The sequence below is a fragment of the Apostichopus japonicus genome, chromosome 2 (genome assembly GCF_037975245.1).
Source record: "Apostichopus japonicus isolate 1M-3 chromosome 2, ASM3797524v1, whole genome shotgun sequence".
Taxonomy (NCBI): domain Eukaryota; kingdom Metazoa; phylum Echinodermata; class Holothuroidea; order Aspidochirotida; family Stichopodidae; genus Apostichopus; species Apostichopus japonicus.
In genome coordinates this window covers 11,470,906-11,490,688 of record NC_092562.1, presented here as the reverse complement: position 1 = coordinate 11,490,688, position 19,783 = coordinate 11,470,906, and the positions used below count along the sequence as shown (strand labels likewise).

At 39.1% G+C, this 19,783-nt stretch overlaps 1 protein-coding gene across 1 annotated transcript; it reads right to left on the bottom strand.

Annotated features, from left to right (window-relative positions):
• Nucleotides 1-2,516: 2,516 nt before the first annotated feature.
• LOC139972821 (uncharacterized) lies at nucleotides 2,517-13,137 on the bottom strand. Its single transcript, XM_071979203.1, has 3 exons — nucleotides 12,810-13,137; nucleotides 4,810-6,020; nucleotides 2,517-4,633 (listed from the first exon to the last, which is right to left on the bottom strand). The coding sequence occupies exons 2-3, from the start codon at nucleotides 5,989-5,991 to the stop codon at nucleotides 3,854-3,856; spliced, it is 1,962 nt and encodes a 653-aa protein (XP_071835304.1). The 5' UTR covers nucleotides 5,992-6,020; nucleotides 12,810-13,137; the 3' UTR covers nucleotides 2,517-3,853.
• Nucleotides 13,138-19,783: the final 6,646 nt, after the last annotated feature.

The window sequence follows — 19,783 nt, the reverse complement described above, 5'->3', positions numbered from 1 at the left end:
CATCCCAGGTAAATAAAATGCTTTAATCTTCTCACATAAAATATTTTCTATCCATTATAATTAAGATTGCAGTACAGTTAAGACTATATGTAGGCTTTAATTAGCCTAGCCTGTAGCATGGGTCTACCTAATGTAGAACCTGTGCTACATACTGGTTACGTTTAGGCCCTAGCCTATGTGGTTATGGCCAAGGGACTCTAAGTCTAGATTAACCAAGATTAATAAAAAAAACTGCCATGGTTCAGTTCCATTCTGATATTTCTTTTATTAACTGGAAATTTCAAATAATTCCTTTTTAATCTTGAACTGTTGCTCGTGTCATTAAAGAAAAAATATTCACGCAAATCTTTATGAACGTGAGAATGATGAACATGAATGGTTCCCTGTTACACAAAGACATTACTGAATGGGGGATTGACACCATAATGGGTGAAATATTTGCACTTTAAACAGATCTAGTGATATCAAATTAAGTTGTATTTTTCCATAGGCTAAGTGAGTAGGCTTAATACCCCATAACTGAGGAATGGCCGCTAAATGTACACAGACATGATCAGGGAGGTGGTGATAATTCCTTCGATTGTGTGTCCATTGCATTTAACTAAGCTACCAGACAGAACAATGAATTTCACTTAACAGCACTGGACATTGTCGTTGCACATCACTCATAGTTTTCGGATAATAACGCTAAAATTACAGGATTACCACAGCCTCACAAAAAATAAATAAAAGTAAATAAATTTAAAAAAAAAATAATATAAAAAAAAGAGAAAAGAGAAAATAAGAAATAAGAAATAACTAATAACTAATAAAAAATAAAAAATTAACTAATTAAAAAATAAAAAATAAAAAATAAAAAAAAAATAAAAAATGAGAAATGAGATATGAGAGGTGGGAGGTGGGAGGTGGGAGGTGGGAGGTGGGAGGTGGGAGGCGGGAGGCGGGAGGCGGGAGGCGGGAAATGAGAAGTGAGATATGAAAAATGAGAAATGAGAAATAAGAAATAAGAAATAACTGATAAAAAATAAGAAATAACTAATAAAAAATAAGAAATAAGAAAGTAAGAAATAACTAATAAAAAATAAGAAATAAGAAATAAGAAATGAAAAATGAGAGGTAAGAGGTGAAAGGTGGGAGGTGGGTGGTGGGGGGCGGGAGGCGGTAGGCGGTAGGCGGGCGACGGGAAGCGGGAAATGAGAAATGAAAAATAACTTATAAAAAATAAGAAATAACTAATAAAAAATAAGAAATAAGAAAGTAAGAAATAACTAATAAAAAATAAAATAAGAAATGAGAAATGAGAGGTGAGAGGTAGGATTCGGGCGGTGGGAGGCGGGAGCGGGAGGCGGGAGGCGGGAGGCGGGAAATGAGAAGTGAGAAATGAAAAATGAGAAATGAGAAATAAGAAATAACTAATAACTAATAAAAAATAAGAAATAACTAATAACTAATAAGAAATAAGAAAGTAAGAAATAACTAATAAGAAATAAGAAATGAGAAATGAGAGGTGAGAGGTGGGAGGTGGGTGGGTGGTGGGTGGTGGGTGGTGGGTGGTGGGAGGCGGGAGGCGGGAGGCGGGCCGCGGGAGGCGGGAGACGGGAGGCGGAAAATGAGAAGTGAGAAATGAGAAAAGAGAAATAACTTATAAAAAATAACTAATAAAAAATAAGAAATAAGAAAATAAGAAAGTAAGAAAAAACTAATAAGAAATAAAAATAAGAAATGAGAAATGAGAGGTGGGAGGTGGGAGGCGGGAGGCGGGAGGCGGGAGGCGGGAGGCGGGAGGCGGGAGGCGGGAGGCGGGAGGCGGGAGGCGGGAGGCGGGAGGCGGGAGGCGGGAGGCGGGAGGCGGGAGGCGGGAGGCGGGAGGCGGGAGGCGGGTGGTGGGTGGTGGGAGGCGGGGGACGGGAGGCGGGAAATGAGAAGTGAGAAATAAGAAATAAGATATAAGAAATAACTAATAAGAAATAAGAAATAAGAAATGAGAAATAAGAAATAACTAATAAGAAATAACTAATAAGAAATAAGAAATAACTAATAAGAAATAAGAAATAACTAATAAGAAATAAGAAATATTGGCAGTTAGCTTGTCTGAGCTGTTCCTGGACACATAACCCCATCTCACTGGTCTCCGTTCGTTTATTATAGGGTTACTCCTTAATTATGAGGGCACTTAAGTTACACAATTCAACTGATATCACCAGATCATAGAAATTCGAAAACGAAATATTTCTTACTATAATTGCGTTCATATATATAAGAGCTTTAAATTTACGCTTTGGGGTTACCCAAAATTCAGAGAATTTGCTTGAATAATTCTAACCAATGACAAGGCAAATCATTCAAGACTCAACCCCACACCCCCGCCCCCAATGAAAAATAGAACGTTGAATTTCCAGTTAACAACGGAAATAGTATCCTTTAGGCTAGACATACAATCGCAATTTCAGAGACAAACAAACCCAAAATAAAGCAAAATCAATGCCACGAGTATACACATAGCAGAACACGGGGAAGGGGGTGTTGTCATCCATACAACAGCCTTACTGTTTCTAATAGATTACATGTAACGCACTTTCTGTGATAAGATATACACTGAATCATATCCTGTTGTGTACGTGGGAGGGTTTATAATAATCAGCGTATTATCACAGCATTGAAACGGACAGTATATGCAGGGCGTAAAGTTAGGCATTCTACAGCTATTTTCAGTCATCAATTCTGTGAGACTAAGACTTAAGTAAGTAGTAAGCATGGATCAGATTCATTGTTAGATATTAAGATTTGGGGAAGACTATACAGTCGTTATGTTGTTAGGTCGATCAGTAAGTCAGTTAGTCAGTCAGTGAAGTAGTCAGTCTGTCAGAGAACTCTAATCGATCACGTGAATATATGGAAGTAATAATTTAACCATTCAAAGCATTCAGTGAACCATGAATGATTATCATAACGTTCATACCCATCCCCAATCTCCTTGAATTTCCCTCTCATGTATTCAAGAACTTGCTCCTCCAACTACCCCTAATCTTCCTGCTAATTGGAGGACGAACCCGGGACACCCCCCCCCCCCCCCAGCTTTTTACCTCTTATTACACACAGCTTGTGAAAGTTGACGGTGGAAGGAACGACTCAGATGTTTTAATATTCTGCAGTAAATTGAAAATGTATGGAAGTTACCTTACCTGAGTGTATCAGAGATCTTGGAATATACACTTGTTTAAAGTACCTTTGCTCTGGCTGGTAACTAATCATCTTCTCTGTGAAAGATTATTAGAAATATAACTGCCCCTTATCCTTCCCCCTTCTCCCCTTCCTAAAATACAGCTTGCCTCCACTGAAATTTGATCAAAATACAATATTTGAGATGTTGTATAAGTATACCCTGTCTACACATGACCTGTATGAAAACAACTAACCAAGCACTGCTGAGACTCTTGAAATGATAAAAGTGACGTCATCAGCACCCACCTTGCCAGGAATGTCTCTTCTGTACCACGTGACTCTCATGGAATTATTTACCTTTCTTATCAACTTCTTTCTAGTCGGATTCCTTTCTTCTATAAGTTTCTCGTACGAGCAAAGCCGGCGCCATATTATCCCCTTCTTTTCCATCATTTCTTGATTTCTTTCTAAAAGCGTTTGTCCATCCTTTCAGCAAATCTGATCAATGTTTTTATCATTATCTTTGAATATTGTCTTTAAAGTTTGTACCAGTAATTAGTTCTCTTGTTTTAGCTGTTTCAGTTTTTCGCGGCCACTTTCTAAAGGTTTCGGTTTCATAAAGTCTATCTTCGTTATTGTTTTTTGGAATTGTGAAAGAAAAGGGAAGTAAAAGTGATAAATAGTTGAAATGTTAGCACCTAAACGAGAACTTTGTTCCCTGGCCCAGGTTGAACGGTGATTTGAAATATTCAAAGTGGTACCTATTTAGCATGTCTTGAACATGTTCCGTTGTATTTGGGCAGACAAGCACGATGGCTCCACCTTCCATTTGTTTGTGTGGATGGTCGTCCAACAGGAAAACTCTACCATCAGTGGATGGAACGAACACCATGAAGTAACTGTTAAAGGTGTATAGTAAGGCCTCACATGCATCTACGTCCAGTTGCGTCACGTGATATGCTAATGAGCTTTCCTCTGTCTGAGGTCTGATCATCTCCATGGGTAGCCCTGTGGGTTGATCTTGTTCTGGTAGCTCAATACCCATTTCTCTGTAAGGGGCGAGTATGCTATCCATTTCCCACTCAAGTGCCCAAGCATCATTGGTCCCATTCTTGACCGTCTTTAGTGCTTCAATAGCATCGAGGAAACGATCTTGAGGAAATTGCTTTAAGTGTGTAGTGTTGCCATTTTGGATCGCTGAACGAAACATGCAATCTAGAGGGTATGGACAACTCTCACCTCGAAAAACGAACCCGTTTTGAAATCCATTGACATAGAACGAGATACCCAGGAGGGTGTGGTTGATGGCACAAGACATGATTTTGTCACCTTCCTTAATTGAAAAAGGTGGATCTGGTTGGATAGCATGTTGGTGAATACCAAGTGTAAGAAGCCAACCGCGTAGTCCTGTGACACTGGTCTTAATAATAGGCAGAAAAATGTGCTCTTCTCCAGGAAAGAAGCCCAGTTCCTGTAAAGAAACAACAATTAATATGTGTAAACATTTGTTCTGAAGTACCATTTCTGAATATTAAGTTCCCCTTCCCCCCCCCCCCCCACCCCTCGTCGCCCTTCTTCCTGTAAGAAATTGGGTTTCATGATATTTACTTTACACACTATACTGGATACAAATGAATGTAAACATACCTCCTCTGAGTCACTGGACTGCCCCTCTGAATTATTTGGTGGATTTATTGGTATTGTGGACTCCGCCTCTACCTGCGCCTCCTTCTCCGCCTCTACCTGCGCCTCCTCCGCCTCTACCTGCGCCTCCGTCTCCTCTACCTGCGCCTCTTCCTCCTCCCCTTCTTCCTCCTCCTCCTCCTCCTCTCTGTGGCAAATCTGCTCAACAGAAACTTCAACTTGCTCATTATGAAAATCAAGATGCTCACGAGTGTAGGTTTTCTGCTTTTCTTGTGCAGTTACGTCATCACCGGATGATTCTTCATCTGGTTCCTGCTTTTGTTGGCGGATCCCTGATTCGGTCCTCTGCGGTTCAAAGCAATCAGCGAATTCATCAGAACTCACACTTTTCTTTCCCGTGAGGGTCAAAGATTCTTCGGAATCACCTTTGAAAGCCCTTGCATTCAGTTGGCTATAATGTGACCTTTGGTAGGTGGGTGGTCTTGTTGAGGGAATAGTGGTGGCATGAGGGAACAGTAGCTCATCCCTCAGATCAACGAAGGCAGGTTGGTAATTTGTTGATAGGCAAGACTTCGCCGCAGCCGTTTGCTTAATTTTCGGCGGATTGGAGTATTCGTTGTACCTTGAAGAACCAACGATTGAAGCCAGTTTCTGTGGTGACTGGCGTAGAGTGTACTTCTTCGGGGATGGTTGAGGGTTGAATTCAACATCATCAGCCCCATCAGAATCATCGTCACTGGATGACCCTGTAGATGACACCAAGCAGAACCTGGTGACGTGTGGAGGTGATTCCACTATTGAAGATCTACTGGACTCTGTAGATACAAGAGGAGTAGCAGTTGTTGCTGTTGTTGCTATGGGTGATTCCGCCTTAATGGAACGACTGCTTGCTTTTGAGGCTGAGCTCTGTGCTGATGCAGATCTCTTGAGTTGAGGAGAGATTTTAGGGCTGACTGAAGTTGGTGTCAGATCAGGTGTAATAACCTTGTTGGTTATACATTTGTCGCTCTTGAGGTAGGTCTCAGGGCAGACGACATTCTTGGGTACACCGTCCCCGGTGCAACAAGAGAAAGGGTTGATCCTCTGGACTAGTCGAGCTAATCTTCTCCTCTTTCTGTCTTTCCGTTGTTGCTTCTTATTGTTTCCGGTTGGATGAACACGATTCTTCTTGTTCCTGAAACCCATGGCTTATAGATGGATGGTTGGCTGGTTTTCTGTAAGGGGAACGGATTGATCACGATATTTTAAATATAATATAATTTCCATATATCGGTTACAAATCAGTAATTGGTTTTTTGAGGGAGCGACCTCCAAACCCCACATTGAAGTCGACACCAACAGCCAGGGTTACCCCTGCCCTCCCTTTTGTGTTGTGTAGGAACATCGTAAACACTTTATGTTTTACATTTTGTGGCAGGTCTGAACATTCGCTTGATATAATATTACATACCAGCATTTTAGTGAAGGCCGGAGTGAGTGGTGCAATATTCCCTATGAGCGCGCTGGAATTCGTCTTGCCTCACGAGGTTCAGTATGTGCATGTTTATCATCCTTAATAATTAATAGCTATAACAACAATCGCCCCGAATATGCAAAGTAGGCTGTAGAGGCTAAGTACAACTATTATGTTAATTTTTACATTGAGACAGGCTGATAATGTCGTTTGTTTTGAAAATGTAATCAAATCATGGAATCTAGCCCAGAAATAATGAAAGAAAATTATTGGCATGTTTATCTCTATCTCCAAGTCAATTACCAAGATTTAGGTTAGTGGGGAAATTATCAATTCTTTACTGGGCAGCTAGGAAATGGTAAATATGCATTTTGTATGAGCAAACAAAATATTGGCTGGAGTGGAATAAGAGTCATGTATGCGACCCGAGCGTTCTACCTACTGAACTATCGAACCACTAGTGCATGGCGATCATTGTGCAATCAATTATATACCAAAAGGTCGAGGTAGAGGGGCGAGGTAGGGGGGGGGGGTGTTTGTCAGAGGTATTGTGCGTACCGTGTAACCAGGAATCGCACCAGTCTCATCAATATTTAATTAATTAATTAAGGGAAAGGATTTCGCGAGGTATGTTGTACATATATTTTTCATTCTGCTTTGTAAACATGTACACCCTATTAAATGAACTTTCGACGACGGGAGAAAATCTCGTTACTTGCTTACTATTCAGGTGCCCAAATTTACAATTAGAAATAGTGCTAATATTACCCGAGGGTTCATCTTGGTATTTAAGGCAATTTAGAATGAATACGGTTTTTGAGATTCGTGTAATATTTCAATATTAATTTGATAGATTGTTTGCGTATACACACCCACGCAAAAAAACAAAAACAAAACACACATGATACAAAAAGCGTGCGAGAAAGGCTGTCCAACCATTTGCATATTAGTTCATTAGCATTGATTGGTACCTGGTAGATTTAACCGCTGTTTGATGTTTGACAAAAACAAATTCACTTGAGGAAGCACATCATACTATAACTGTACTGTGCCCGATGGATATAGTTGCTGATAAAATCCTTAGGTAATCGAAAATTCTTCTTTTTTTTGTAGCTTTGAATGATTTTAAGATCTGAATGGTGGACATTAGGTCATACTATTCATCCCTCTCTCCTCAATAAGGAATCGAATGGCACGTGCGTGGTCTCTCCTCAATAAGGAATCGAATGGCACGTGCGTGGTCTCTCCTCAATAAGGAATCGAATGGCACGTGCGTGGTCTCTCCTCAATAAGGAATCGAATGGCACGTACGTGATGACCAGTGCGGATCTTTACTGATTTATTTTCCTTCATTGTATCCATCGCGCCCAACTAAAAAATCTCCCATGCATGGCAAGAGGTAAATTAGAAACCAGTTCCGTAGCTAATGTGCGTACAATTGCATGCCGGTGAAATATAGCCAGCACCCACCCCACCCCTACCCTCTCCTGTTCCTCATGCATTTTTAGCGGGTAATCATATTGCCAGTAATTATACCTATATGGTAAACAGCTTTCACCGGCTTCTTGTCAAAAACTTATTCTGTAAATTAAACTCAAATTCTGGCTGGCCATGCCGGTGGTGTGTGCTATTTTCCTTTCAATGAATGCTCATAATATCATGATTTATATCATCAGTTCTAATCTCGATGAAAAATGAGTTGTCTCTTGTGTATGATTTAATTATTACTGTTACTAGAAACGTTGAACGCTTGTCAAGATGATTTGGTTATTGGGAGAGATGAGGGTGGGGGCCGGGGGGGGGGGGGGTTGGTGGTGGACATCTTGGATCGTAATTGTGCTGTATTAGTATATGATTAATGGACATACTGCTTAAAACCAACCTAACTATAATCTTTAGATTAAAATAATATATGTATGTTTGATGAATAATTTATCCACATATCAAAGAAAAATCTTGCTCCATTTAGGAGTCGTAAAAGGAGTTGTATAAGAAAGTGAAATATTTTTCTTCACAACTTCAAGGTGACTGTGGTCAATACTTGGCACTAAAGTCACCGCTAGCATTATGTTATATGTTTAGATACTTCAAACATTCCCAAACTCTAACTTTTTAACCGGAAATTAAACAGAGGACAACCGTTGCCTTGATTTTGTTATATTTAGACTTTCTCAAGTCTTAACGCAACGTTAGAACTTTTGATATATCCCAAATGAAATCAAGTTTCGCTTAGCATTTTTGGGTAAGCTATTCTTTACATATATCCCTACCATGATGGATTTGTTTTCTTCTCTAACTAGGGTGACTGTATGTATAAGCAGAATTTTGCTTTGGATAAATTGTACATGACCGTTAACTTAACCCAGTCATTGATCCCAATTCTGTTCCTTTACCACAATTGTGTTTTTTTTTTTAGAAATGACCCCAGAAATGACCAGTAGCGGTTACCCAACCAACGACTGAAGCATTTCAAGCATTCTCAAAATCCAACTTTTTTACAGAAAATGAAATAGAGGACAACTATTGCCCTGATTTTGGTTATATTTAGACCTACTCAAGTCTTGAGGGAAAGTTAGAACCTTTGATATCTCCCAAATGAAATCAAGTTTTGTTTAGCATTTTTGGGTAAGCTATTCTTCACATATATCCCTACCACGTAGACTAATGATGATGGATTTGTTTTTCTTCTCTAATTAGGATGACTGTCTGTATTTGTTTGTTTGTTTTATTCGCACTCAAATTGTTCAAAATACAAAAAAAAAATACAAAGACATAATACACAAATAGGACGGAATTGAAAGAACAAAAAGAGTAGGCAGAAATACGCTTTGGATAAATTGTACATGACCGTAAACTAAACCCAGTCATTGATCCCCATTCTGTTCCTTTACCACAATTATGCTTTTTCAAGAAATGACCCCAGAAATGACCAACAGCGGTTACCTAACTAAAGACTGAACTACTATATATAATCTAACATACAAACCACGAGCTCAGCTCATCAAAAACATCACTAAAAATATCACTAAATATTCAGGTGTCAGACAATGTAACACTTATGGAATTAAACCAAACATATTCAACACTGTTAGTTGAAAACCCCATCATAATCGCGTTTTCCCTTACTCTAGATATTTTATTAAAACACTATTGTTTTCACTAGATACCCCCTCACCCCCTCCCTCCTCCTACTTACTCCTGGAATAGCACAATAGTGGATGGTTGGTAATGTCATCATAGAGACATCTTTCAAAACCTTGTACATTCTGATTATAATATCTTGATGTGATTTATCATTGAAAGGTCATGCATTTAAAAATTGTTTGCTAGCTTTAAATGTTCTCTCACTGTGTTTAGAATTTGTATCACGACACAACTAGTTCGTGAAGAATATTATTTTCTTCCAGTGGATAAGTTCTTTGCTGATCATAAAGACACACATTAACTTTCTCAGCCCAAATGATTGCCACCACCATAACATCACTAACACCGTTCTTGCGACATACATCCATAAAATGTCACCATGTTTGAAAAATATGTATTCCCATTATACAAAAATGCTATATTCAATTCTAGTTTTGACCTAACAGATGCAGATAATTTACAACGACTTTTGTCGGACGAAACAACTTCAGTCATCGGAAAATTCCGTTTCGTAATAAGAGCTTTTTGACAATGCGTTAAAAAATTTACCAATGAGTGATGTCATACAACATGTGTGTTTTGTTCTTTATCAATTGGCAAAACATCCTCTGTCGATTAATTAGAATTCATAAGACAAAGAAAGCATTAAACTAATTAACATTTGAACCTAAGGTGGTGGAGACACCGCCACCAGATAACCGCTTAAATTAAAGGAGCCTTCTAGACCAAGGTTTACCATATTTTAAAGGTGATTCATCCTTTAAAAAAAAACAGGAATAACTATATAGAAACAAATATCAGGATCCACCTTATTTTCTTTATTTTTTTGTTTTTTTTGTTCTTGGACTATGACACATTGACTATGACACATTGAGAGCGTGGTGGTCAATTGGCTAAGGCGTCGGACTCGTGATCCAAGGATTGCTGGTTCGATTCCTGCCTAGTTCATTACGTTGTATCCTATGGCAAGATGCTTTAGCTCAATTGCCTCTCTCCACCCAGAGGTTAAATGGGTACCTGTGAGGTAACTTGTCATTGAGCGCAGTATATAAACTGCTGCCGACTGGGGGATCGTCTCTGGGACAGGTTATCATTGACCAGGGGTTATATAACGTCTGTAAAGCGCTTTGAGACCTATCGCTGGTATAAAGCGCTATATTAAAAACAAATATTATTATGATTATATCCATATAAACTTGTCCCTAAAATCACTATTCGATTAAATCTGTGATTGTTTTTAAAGCCTAAATATGACTATACTGAGCTCGTTAAACCAGACATACAGGCACTGGGGGGGGGGGGGTGTATACCGTCATTGCAGAATAAGTACATTGATCATGTCTCGTATCTGAGACAGAATGTCGAAATTCTTGCTAAATTATTATTTAATAGTAATCAATGGAAAAACTGAAAGAAAACAACAACAAAACCCTATCAGATTTATGATTACCATTTATTTTAATTATATACTCACCTCAGTGATTTTTTTCTTATCACTGACCCCTCTCCCCGCCCCACCCCACTCCCTCTATTTGGGAAAAGAAATAAAAACAAATACATGTGAGACAAAGATGCGAATTTTCTTAAATGTTACAGTACACCTTATTTAAAAAAGTATCCTTTACTTAGATCCCGCTGCATATTATGCAGTAGGCTATACCCATAGGCGTAGGAGCCCAATTTAATTTGAGGGGGCTGTAACGACTTGTCCGGAAAATACAACCAAAATTCAACATGTTAATATGCATATCATATAGGCATGCATCGGTTATTACATCGCATGCCAATAACATGCATTCATTAATCATACATTCAATCAAGTTTAACCATTGAAAAACACATTGCAAATTATTTTTATTTCAGTATATATAGGTGCCCGAACAATTCTCAGTATATTGCCCGAATTTTCAAAAAAAAAACCTCAACCCCCGCCTCCTACGCCTATGGCCTATACCATTTTGTAGTGTTTGTTTTAAGTAGATTCTTCCAGGGTGTACTAAACGCTGATTAGATAGCTTGTAAATGCAGGAACACTTCAAAGCATAATTATTAAACTATCGCTAATTTAATTACAGATACTGTTTAATTGGTATATGACGGTTTAATACCACATTTATAGTGCCACACATTGTTTTAACAAGAATTAATGACCCTGTTATCCCGTGGGAAATCTGCAAAACTTCTGTACATTCCCTGCCTCCCCTCTTTTGTATGTGTATGTGTGTGTATGGGTGAGGGGGGGGGTCTGCGCATGTCTGTAGGATCTTTAAAAATGAGTAAACTCCTGCTAATCCAAGAGCAATCAGTTTACAAATCCTGCAGGATTTATAAAAGAATGCGGCCAAAATCTTGCTTACAGCCGGCAGGGATTTTCCAAAGGATTTTTTTTATGAAGGCCTGTTTCTACGGGGAATGTTGCGATTGTGGATAAGTATACATTAATGGTGGTGAAGTACATGGGAAGAAATTGTGGTAAAGTACATGAGAACAATTGTTTATATATACTTGCTGACATATATATGTATCAGGCCAATAGAGAACAAGAAACAACAACAAAAGTAAATCGGATTTATTATGAAAGTCTATTCATTTATACACACTACAGTGATGCTTTAGCATCACTAAATCCTCCCCTCATCCCCCCCCCCCCCTCATCTCCCACCCCTGCTGAAAAAAGTTAAAGAGAGGAAACATTAAAACTACTATTTCTGACATGTTGCCATACAATAGTATATTTTTCTGGCGTTTATTCAGATAGGCAATACATATCATTTTAAGTGAAGATTAACATGTTCATCTGTTTTAGATGAACACTGAACTACATTTAATGCTTACTTAAGGTATAAGTCATAATGAGAGTGGACTTTATATGCCTATTTGGCGGTGACGGATATTGATAATAATTGTGTGAATGGGCATAGCATACTACATTTTGTTAATATTTCAACTGAACAAGATAGGCGCCTATAGACCTATAGGCCCATAGACATGCTTTACAACACGGTAAATTAAATTCGTCACTTGGCATAGGCCCGCAAAAGTGCAACACTTATTGGGCACTTTTTTCACGCCCATTTTATGCTTTTCAGTGCACGACCCTATGGTTAATAATAACAACCAACGTTTTTGATGCATACTTATATATATATATCTCCATATATATGTGTGTGTGTGTGTTCATATTACGCAATATGTATTATGCAATATATGAAATATAGTGCACTGGGTGAAGTAGTACGTATAACGGCAGGCTAATAACGGGCACCAAAACAACTTTTTTGGGGATCATTTTTCACTTATATGAAGACAAAAATCCACAAAATACGTGTTTCCACATTACGTATTACCATAATTTAGTGTTATAACATTACATTTTATATGTAATATGTGGTAATGCGTGACTTACCGGCGTGAAAAGCAGTGACAGTCGGTCAAAGACGCTCGTACACTTGGACAAGTAACGCAGTTGTGAGATGCCGTGTCCCCATGGTGACGTGAACGCGCTGGGTGTTAGCGACCCTGGGGACGATGCATTACCCTGGCGCGTACATACCTTCACTGTTATAGTTTATACGGTATATACACATAGTGTACCCAAGTACATCCTATGTCACGTGAGCTATCCAACGTCACAGGCATGTTTATCGTTATGTAATCCTTGTGGCAATGTTGCAGTGAGACAGTTTCACTGTTCAGGCTGGCCCGTACCATTCCAAAGAAGGGATTTCAAAGAAATAAAAACAAAGAAGATAAAAGGAATATGTAATCTTAATATCTCTTCATTGTTCTACACATATAATCGTCGAGTCACTTACTTTTAGAAGGCTCTCTTCATGATATTTACAAATCGTAACTTTAAAATTTCGATACACTCAGATTCAATATTTTCATCAGTTTTTACCTCAGGCATAATAGAAACGTTTAAAAGCCTTCTCGAATATTCATATGAAAAATATCAAGACGTTACCATGAAATACAGTAAAACCATGCTGTTATTGATGTAACAGGACTTTTTCCCTCGCGAAGACAGCTTTAAAATCCCACAGCCTTCCTGCAAAACTACGACTTTCATATATTTTAGGCCATATTTGACAAAACTTGATATAGTTAATCTTCATTTGCGACTTATTTCGAGGGGTAGTGGAACATGCGACACTGAATTGTGAGACGGTGAACCACAAATTCCAATATGTGATTTCATCAACACAAGGACAGTTTCTTATTACCGACAGTTTTCTTAAATCTTCCACAAAATTTCAACATTGGAAGTAACCGTATATTTTTAAATAAGAAATTGTGGATAACACAGCAAGAAAGAGTATTCTAAATCCCCCCCCCCCCCCGACAAATACACCAAAGAAATATTTTTAAAAAAATTGAAGGATGGAGCGGGTGGGGGGGGGGTGTATCTATTATGAAACGGGACGTAAGGTTTCCACAAAGGACACTACCCCGAGATACAAACCCCGTCATTTCCCGCCAGACTTCTCCGCCCTTGCTCCAAATTCTGAATTTATTTTCCTAGGTAAAAAATCCTCACCCTTCCATTTTGTGAATCTGTTGTTATTGTTTACTTAGGCTAGATCAAATCATATGCAATATGTGGTCTTCTCAAGGAGTCACGACTTGACTACAGATATAACATCGAATTAAACTTTGTCGAAATTCTTGGGGAAATTCTTCGTTTTCTTATTGTTCTATCTACGGTTTTCTCTTTGAATTATCTGTGTGTGTGTGTGTGTGTGTGGTGGGAGGGGGGGGGGGTTAGGGGCTGGTGAATAGGTATCAGTAGGCCTCGTCATCCCTGATCTAGGCTGTTCCCCATCTGTCCTCATAATGTTACTCTGTATTGTTCCCTAATGCACCCCAAACAGACCGACTCTTTAACCAGTAACGTCTAAGTTACATTATTGCCATAGCATGTACTTGCTGCATTGGACAAGAGATGTTTCCATCTCTACTGGATTGTCGATCTTTGAAAAGAGTCCGCTTTTTCTAACTGACAGGGATTGTTCCATAATACACTCATGAAGGAGAATGAACGGGGCTCACTCCAAAATAATAATTGCCTTCTCAATACGTTAGTTACAGGTTGAGCGAGGGATCCTCCCAAGGGGGTAGGAGCCGGGGGGGGCACTGGGGACACGTGCCCCCTCTTTCTTGCCAAAATAGCAAATGTGCCCTACTGGCAAATAAAATGTGACTCTTTGATGAAGAACTGTCTTTTGGATATCTTAAGCCTTTGTTAATTTTAATATTTTATTTTAATTATTCACGTGCACCATAATAGTATTGATAGCATACTAACACATCATATATATTTAAGTGATATGGTCAGTTTGTATCGGTTTATAGCATAACGAGTGGTGGTTATGGAATGAGAAAGTGCCCCTCTGGTGTTGTACCCCCCCCCCATTTTTGGAAGCTTCCTATCCCCGTGGATCCTCCTGTGTTTAACCAACCACAGAAATATATTACAACTCTATGATACCTATACTCATGGGCGGGATTACGGGGGGGCAAGAGGGGGCATTTGCCCCCCCACTTTTTCCCAGACCTTAGTTTTTTTTTTTTTGTCGTTTTTGCAGACAAATGTGCACAACCCTAATCGAAATTATTCCCCCACAAAAGCTCTATCAAAATAGGCCTATTTGATTCGAATCTAAGTCGAATTTGTGATTAACATAGTAGCATGAAGCATGCAGAATAACTGGAGCTAGAGCTAGCACACATGTTTCGCAGCACAGGTTACGAATCCTGGAGCTAACAAACTAGCGATTCAATTCTGCATGTGATGAATCCGCGGAATGTGCTACAGTGCTAGCTTCAGGAATTGATTTGAGATTGAGATTTGAATTGAGAAACGATTTACGAAAGCCAAATTTGCATATTGGGTATATCAATAATTAAATTCAATATACTGACACATGACACCCCCCCCCCCCCGTGTAATTCAACAATATGCAATGGCAATGCCGATGTAATTTCTTTACTGCTCGAAATCCTGGAATGATGCATGCAAATCGAATAATGTAAATTACAAATTGGCACTAACACAGTAACACATTAAATACATTGTTACAGTATACAGCACTCGGCAGTTTCGGTAGGGCCGATAAAATAATGTGTGGCTTTGAGTTCCGTTTTCGGATCTATTCTCGATGATGAATGAAACACTTACGTTTGGTTTTGCATAAAAGTGGGGGGGGGGGGTGAAGGTATGTTCAGCCCCCAATATTTGCCAAGTGCTCCAAGAAGTGGGGACCGCGGGGAGAATTTCGAAGTGGGTGCTGAACATATTCTTGATCGGTAGAATGCACAATATACTAATAATTTTAGGGGGAAAGAACTGTCTAGATGTGATTTATTGTTACCAGAGGTGTCATATTTGCTGATCTAGGATTTCCTTTTTGCTTAAATTTCGACGCTCCTTGCCAACCGATGATGGCGCTCCGCTTAGATAGTGACGTATACGGTAACAAAAGTTGTACATCACCATCTGACCATATGTTATACTATATCAATCCTCTTCAAATTTTTAAACGATAATTTACTATCTAGATACAATTGCAGACATGAGATCCATATTTCAAGGATGGGTACATGCAGCTTAGAGCACTCGGGAAGTGCCGTTTCCGGCCATCTGGAGGGTTTGTAAAGCCAAAAAATTTCTTGTACGCTCCGCGCCAACCGATGGTGGCGCTCCGCTTAGATAGTCTTGATGGCAGGTGTGCCCCCCCACTTTCACAACTCAAATCCCGCCCCTGCCTATACTCTAACAACTCCATGCGTTTACCTTAACGATAGGCAGTGTACTTTAACATGTTTCATCAGTAAGACAGTATTCATTTTTATGAATGTCAATTATTCTTTGTCTTTATTTAGTTGATAAGAACCATGCTACTTCATGGCTTCTTTTAAAGATTGTTCATTCTACCATATAAATCCGCTTCATATGTTCATATTGTCAATCAGCCTCGCTAAAGTTCCGGGTATCACTCTCATAATGCTCGTACGTTATATTACCTCAGACGGGGAGGCTTTCAGGGCTTCAATCAACCGTCAGTCCTAGGAGTTATGACACTCCCTTCTCCTACCGCAGCCTCCCTCCCCCACCCCCACCAATCCGTCGACCCAGTTATTTGTCAGGCGCCTCCTTCTTTATCATTAAACTCTCAAATTTGGCTAACGTATCAGCAGAAAATCAGAAATATTTGCGACTACAATGGGCAGCATGTTTACTCTACATTAGTCATTGGTTTACTTTGTTGCTGACATTTTTTTTTTCTGTTACCGCAGAAGAAATTTCCAAGCAGTTGCAACGGCTCATTACATGGGTTGGATAGTAGTCTGGGTAGTCCAGCCGCTTTGATTAAAAGACATCCGTATTCTGCAATATATATACGCTAAAAAAGTCAGGTAACGGTTACCCATATTTCATATTCAAATAGCATTTCCCCCGATATTTTATAATATTCCTCAAGGGAGCAGGGGTAGGAAGCTTCCAAAAAGTGGGGAGGGGGCACAACAACAGAGGAATTTCTCATTCCACAACCACCACTCGTTTGTTATAAACCAATACACACCGGCCATATAAATACTATTATGGTGCACGTGAAAAATTAAAACAAAATATTAAACTTAATAAAGGCTTAAGATATCCAAAAGACAGTTCTTCATCAAAGGGGCACATGTGCTATTTTGGAAAGAAGTATGGGGCACGTGGCCCCAGTAAACCCCCCCCCCCCGGCTCCTACCCCCTGTCCAGGTGAGTACCTTTGGCTTTGTACACTGTTAGCGATATTTAGATTAGCTAAATTTTGAGGGCAACTCTAATGACCTTTAATGTTTAAAGGACGTTTGCTCAAAATCAAACACAAAGGTTAAAGGGATAAGCAGGACTGAAGGCAATTGCATGATTGCATCTTAATTCTCTGTAGCATGTCAAAATGATATTTTTCTGACTTTTGAGACATCCTGAAGTATGCTTTATTCATATTGATTCAGAAAAATTGGTGAGAGGTGAAAGGCCGGGGTGGCAGCGTCCTGCACGAAGATGGCAAATTGGTGAGGGTGGAAGGCCAGGGTGGCAGCAGCCTGCACGAAGATGGCAAATTGGTGAGGGGTGGAAGGCCAGGGTGGCAGCAGCCTGCACGAAGATGGCAAATTGGTGAGGGGTGGAAGGTTGGGTGGCAGTGGACTTCAAGGATATAGCAAATTGGTGAGGGGTGGAAGGCCAGCGTGGCAGCGGCCAGCACGAAGATGGCAAATTGGTGAGGGGTGGAAGGGCGGGTGGCAGTTCCACTTAACCCCATACTAGGGTTAGGTATCACATGGGATCCATTGGTAAACAGGCGATTGGATACTTGAAATACAGAAACAAAAGTAAATAAATGGATATTATAATTCTTGGTCTCCAGGGAAGAAAGCAGGTGGGGGTGGGGGGCAGAAATAATTATGTACGTAGATAATATTGTGACGATGAAAATCCTCGGTGGAAATAAAAATGCAAACAATGGACAATGATTTTGATATTATCTTCTTTTATTACAGTTGAGGCAGTAGTATCTACACAAAAGTGACTACAGAAAATTTCTTTTGACAAAAAAAAAAGGTCCGATAACAATAGAAAACTCCTTACTCTTACAGAACTTTGGACAAATAAATAATCAATAATCTACAGCTACTGGTCTACAATTGGTTGGTATGTATAGAAAACAGAGAAGAAGAGGAAGGAAAAAAAAATAAAACAATCAAGTCCGAACAGAAGCCACTTAGCGATAAATCTGTACAATAACGGGAGTCCAAAAAAGAAAAAAAAAAAAAATCTGAATCACTACTAGAAACTTGAAGGGCTTCGGTTCTTTCCTTATAACATGTATTGCAAAATGGTAATGAATTGTCATCTTCTATGAAAAAGGAGGAAAAAAAAAAAAAAACGACTGTACAATATTTCTCTCTCACATTCAATCATTCCTAAATAACCACAGAAAATAAAAAATAATCATAATGATAATAATGATGATAATAATAATGATGATCATGATAACGAGGAGACGGACAAAAACAGAACTGGAGTATCCATACAGAACAAATAAATCCAACGGGATGGATGTCCTTCTTCATAAATAAAGCCGTAGCAAACATTACTATGATGTGACACAAATTTCACAATTTGTACAAGAGGATTAAAGTAAGTCGATTCTTAAATAATTAGAAAAACAAAAGTATAAACAACCACCACAGAGCCATGGCAACCGTTGACTTTGAAATCAAGACCCTTCGCCTGTCATGTCCATGTCCAGTTTTCCAATGTCGTATTACCCCCCTCCCCCCGGAGTGAAAGAGCGACTATAATTCATCTGGTAAAATTCTTCAATGATTGTCATCTCTAGATAGATCATAATCCCACTTATGACACCACAAATCAATCAAAACCTAACCCCAATCAGAATTGTTCATCCTTCATAGGCGGGAGTATTTACTATTTTTACCAAAATGATTTTAACATGATTTTATGAGTGTACAAAACCTTTTCAATGTTGTCATCTCCATATTTATCATGATCCCACTAATGACACCACAATCAAACCATCTGTTAAAGAGTACCCATCACGAGTGGTGTAATTACCTAGTACTAGTACATTTCTTTTCCTTTAATTGTATCATGATCCCACTAATGCCACCATCCACCTGTAACTCAACCTTGTAACGCCACACAAGCGTGGACAGGCAGACATACAGTTTTCCATTCGTCTCTCTCAATGCCTCACGATCCCAACGGACTGACACCACAAAATCAATAAACCCTATTTCTACAATGACCTTTTCAACTCAAGCTTAAACCGTTACCACAATCCTCCACCATAACACTTTGAGATGTGAATATTTAAATATCAAATATAAATATAGCAAACCAGTAACTACATGTTGTTATCGTCTTGTGATTATAGTCTTGTCAATTACTCTTAGTCACAAACCTCAAAGAAAACACTCACACACTGACCACCTATCCTCCCACCTATCCTCCATTTCAGGATCTCACAAAACTGACTTGACTTTACAAAAGTCCCACAATCCCCAAAAACTGTTACAGAAGTCATGACAACTTTATGCCGGTGTTTATTCTTTTTTCAACTTCAAATCATGGAATAATTTTACCACAGTTTTAATAGTCGTCTAAAGGAATTGCATTGTAAAATTTCCGCATGTACTGCAAAGTCTCAGACCGTCTCATAGGCCAACATATGAACTTTGTAATAATTCCTGGCACATGATATATATCGACGACGAGTGCAATAAGTTAAACGACACTCACTCCACTCACTTCTTGAATGACCATTCGGAATTATCTTCTTTGTTAAGCCATCCACAATCATG